The sequence below is a fragment of the Amphimedon queenslandica genome, unplaced genomic scaffold, assembly GCF_000090795.2.
Source record: "Amphimedon queenslandica unplaced genomic scaffold, v1.1 AMPQUscaffold_9753_Cont18066, whole genome shotgun sequence".
Classification (NCBI taxonomy): Eukaryota; Metazoa; Porifera; class Demospongiae; order Haplosclerida; family Niphatidae; genus Amphimedon; species Amphimedon queenslandica.
The window spans coordinates 1-4,201 of record NW_003549975.1 but is presented as its reverse complement, the minus strand read 5'-3'; the positions used below and the strand labels follow the sequence as shown (position 1 = coordinate 4,201).

The 4,201-nt window shown below is 34.5% G+C and overlaps 1 protein-coding gene across 1 annotated transcript; it reads left to right on the top strand.

Moving 5' to 3' along the window:
• Positions 1-426: 426 nt before the first annotated feature.
• Positions 427-4,157, top strand: LOC100631463 (canalicular multispecific organic anion transporter 2-like; the record flags this gene model as incomplete). The annotated part of the gene is made up of 20 exons (XM_011410214.2): positions 427-759; positions 808-945; positions 1,003-1,164; positions 1,209-1,299; positions 1,351-1,423; positions 1,465-1,591; positions 1,632-1,808; positions 1,855-2,022; positions 2,073-2,253; positions 2,301-2,348; positions 2,395-2,447; positions 2,491-2,648; positions 2,699-2,897; positions 2,942-3,097; positions 3,152-3,279; positions 3,326-3,400; positions 3,445-3,589; positions 3,648-3,749; positions 3,797-3,943; positions 3,995-4,157. Coding segments are annotated over 20 exons (2,824 nt in total), but the record flags the coding sequence as incomplete, so codon positions are not given.
• Between the last annotated feature and the right edge of the window lie 44 nt (positions 4,158-4,201).

The window sequence follows — 4,201 nt, the reverse complement described above, 5'->3', positions numbered from 1 at the left end:
TTCGAAAAAGTACCCTGTACTATAGCCCATGGTTTTTTTCCCAAAAAATGTCTCCAAAATCACCCCCAATTTTTATTACATTTTCTGATACATATTAATGTACTTATGCTACGTAGAAAGTTTGAGCCAATTCCGACTTCAAATTTTTGAGTTATGACCATTTTTTAAAAACTCCAAATTTCGGAAAAATACCCTGTACTATAGCCCATGGTTTTTTCCAAAAAATGGCTCCGAAATGACCCCCAATTTTTATTACATTTTCTGATACATATTGATGTACTTATGCTACGTAGAAAGTTTGAGCCAATTCTGACTTCAATTTTTCAAGTTACGACCATTAAAAATAAGCCAATTTCTGAAAATTAGTTAAAATACCATGGGCTATTATTTCTTTGAAATCATCCCTAATTTTTATTGATTGTAATTTTTGAATCTCAGTCCCTAGTTTTGACAAGGAAGTCCTACCAGACCAGAACAATAGGAGAGATGGTTAATCTCATGTCTATTGATGCCCACAGATTTATAGAGACATTGAGTTACTTTCACATGGTTTGGTCTGGTCCTTTACAGATTGTTGTTGCTCTAGTGGTCTTATATTGGACAATGGGTCTTGCTATTCTTGCTGGCCTGGCAGTATTGTTATTATTGCTACCCTTTACTTTGCTGGTGTTCCTTCTTGGGCAGCGATTCCAAACTAAACTAATGAAAGCTAAAGACAAGAGATTGAGATCAATCTATGGAATTCTTAGTGGGATTAAAGTGAAGTCTTTTATTTATTATAAATTAATTGTTACCATTGGCTTTTAGGTAATTAAACTTTACGCTTGGGAATTTCCATTCAAAGAAAAAATAAAAGAGCTCAGAAACATTGAGTTAAAGTGTCTAAGGAAAATAGCTATTATTCAATCCTTTGCTACTCTAACTTGGTTTAGCACTAGCACTGTTGTAAGCTAATGAATAATAATAATAATAAATTAATAATACCCCTTACTCAAACTGTAGGTCACACTTGCAACATTTTCTACATTCATGTGGATTCACAGCACGATTGCTAACCCAAACTACATCATGACGGCAGGGAAGGTTTTTGTAACCATATCACTATTTGATATCCTTAGATACCCACTCACTAGACTACCAATGACAGTTGCATATATCATTCAAGTATCGATTTATTATTTGTACATTGTATAATTATTTTTGTACAGGCTAATGTATCACTGAAGCGCATTAGATCTTTCTTATTAGAAGAAGAATTGGACCTTACAGGTACTGATGATAGTGATACTACTACTGATGGTAAGTGTACTTTTGTAATTATAATGAAGTGTAGTATTTATACATTAAAAGGAAAGGAAGTTGTGTTAATAAGAGAAGGATCATTTTCATGGGACAAAGAAGAGGAGAAATTTATGCTGTCAGAGTAAGTGTCTGTGCCTTTAGTTAGTTTTCTACACTATGCAGTATTGAATTATCTGCAAGACCTGGTGAACTAGTGGCTGTAGTGGGACCTGTTGGTGCTGGTAAATCAGCATTGATATCAGCCATCTTAGGAGAAATGAATAAAATAAATGGACATGTAGTTCTTAGGGTAAAAAATTAGTGACAATACTTACTATAATATATTATAGGGTAGAGTAGCTTATGTACCTCAGATTGCTTGGATATTGAATGCTACAGTCAAAGATAACATTACTTTTGGTAAAGGGTTCAATAACGTTCTCTACAATGAGGTCATTAGTACTTGTGCTTTGGAAGCAGATATGGAAATATTACCAGGAGGAGACATGACTGAAATAGGAGAGAAAGTAACCAAATAGCTTAGTGCTTTAATAATCATGGTATTATTGACAGGGTATTAATCTTAGTGGTGGTCAGAAACAACGTGTTAGTCTAGCTAGAGCAGTCTACCAGGAGTCTGATGTGTATTTACTTGATGATCCTTTATCTGCTGTTGATTCACACGTTGGTAAACACATATTTGATAATGTGATAGGACCAGAAGGAGTATTGAAAAACAAAGTGAACACGACATTGATTTGACAGTAGTATTGTTTCATGATAGCATGTAGGTACGTATATTAGTGACTCATAGTGTGAGGTTCCTATCTCAATGTGATAAGATAATTGTCATGAATGAAGGCAGGATTAGTGAGGCTGGAACTTATTCAGAACTACTTGGACACAATGGAGAGTTCTCTGTGTTTTTACAAAACTATGGCTCAACAGATGAGAGTGATGAAAAGAAACAAAGTGAGTAATAAGATCGACATGAGCATTACACTTTATGCACATTCCAGGTGAAATCTCTGTTCCTGAAGAGAAAGGCTGTTTCTCTGACAAGATTAGTGAGTGTATATGTAGATTAATTTTAATTGTTTTATTTTTTTAAAGAAAAAGAACAAGAAAATTCTTTGATAGTTAATGAGAAAGTTCATCTTGGAATCGTAAGATAAGAATTAACACAATGGAATTGATCTTTTGTTTTAGGTTAAGATTTCTGTCATTGCAGCTTACATCAAATCCTTTTCCTACATTTCATTGTGTCTTGTATTACTCCTGTATTGCTTAACTGCTGGTGGATATCTTGGTCAGTTGCTCTGGTTAGCTCATTGGAGTAATGCTGGAGGAAATGATAACTTGACACTGTAAGTCTATAGTATTTTCAAGAAATTTTACAATCTATTTGACATGCTAGTTCTGCTAATCTTGGCATTTATGCTTCACTTGGAATGGCTCAATCTTTCTCATTTTTATTTGCTTCACTCACACTAGCTTTTGGAACTGTTAAAGCTTCAAGGAGACTCCACGCTAAAATGCTATCAAATATACTTCGATCACCAATGTCATTCTTTGATACTACACCTCTAGGAAGACTCCTGAATAGATTCTCAAAAGTACAGCAACAGCTTCATTTCCTTGTGTGCATAATTATTTTTAGGACACTAGCGTTATTGATGAGAAGATTTCTACATTCCTCAGTGCTTTCTTAACAACAGTTTTCTCTACAGTTGGTGTAGTAATAGTCATTTCAATTGCTTCACCTTGGTTCCTGTTTGCTACAGTTCCAATATCCATATTCTACCTATTTGTCCAGGTTTATCATCATATATATATAATTTCTATTGTGATTTTATTTTTTAATTCTTAGCGTTTTTATGTTGCTACTTCAAGACAGTTGAAGCGTCTCGAGGCAAACTCAAGCTCTCCCATTTACTCTCATTTCCAGGAGAGCATTAATGGAGTGACTAGCATTAGAGCTTACAATGTACAGGAAAGGTAGTGAGTATAATGAATCACTATTACTATTACTAGCACATTACAGGTTTCAACTGCTGTCCCAAGCTCATGTAGACTACAATCAAGTGGCCCTGTATTACAGTTACAATGCTGTAGTCAGGTGAAATGAATATTTACATTAAATTTTAAATTATTTATAATTAGGTGGCTATCAGTTCAGCTTGATTTTGTTGGTGCTTTGGTCATATTCCTGGCTGCAGTGCTTGCTGCACTTCAACGAAATTACCCTCAAGTTTTTGGTTTCATTGACCCTGGATTAGCTGGAATGTCAATAAGCCAAGCATTCATGGCTAGTGAAATTAATACATAGAGTTGCTTTTGTTGATTCATCATATTGATATTATTAGATGACATTGCTATTGTCTATGGTTGTCAGAATGACCAGTGACTTGGAAAGCAGTTTGATATCAGTTGAAAGAATTAAAGAATACACAGAGTCACCAAATGAGGTGCATATTGGTTAATGATTAACCCTCAAAATTATTTGTTTTTAAAGGCTCCTGAAATTATTCCTGATAATAGGCCTGATCCTAATTGGCCAGTAGATGGTAGCATTCAATTTGATGAATATGCTACACGCTATCGTCCTGGACTTGATCTTGTACTAAAGAACGTGTCTTGTTACATACCTGGTGGTCAAAAAGTCAGCACTTATATATAATAGTGTCATTCATGATCATTATGATTACTATAGGTTGGTGTTGTAGGACGGACTGGAGCAGGGAAGTCATCATTAACTATGTCATTGTTTCGTATCATTGAAGCTAATAAAGGATCCATTTTAATTGATGGCATGGACATCAGTGAATATGGACTACGTGACCTTAGATCACGACTAACAATCATTCCACAAGTTAGTGATAATTATTGGCATTATAGTTTATCATTATATATTTTCTAG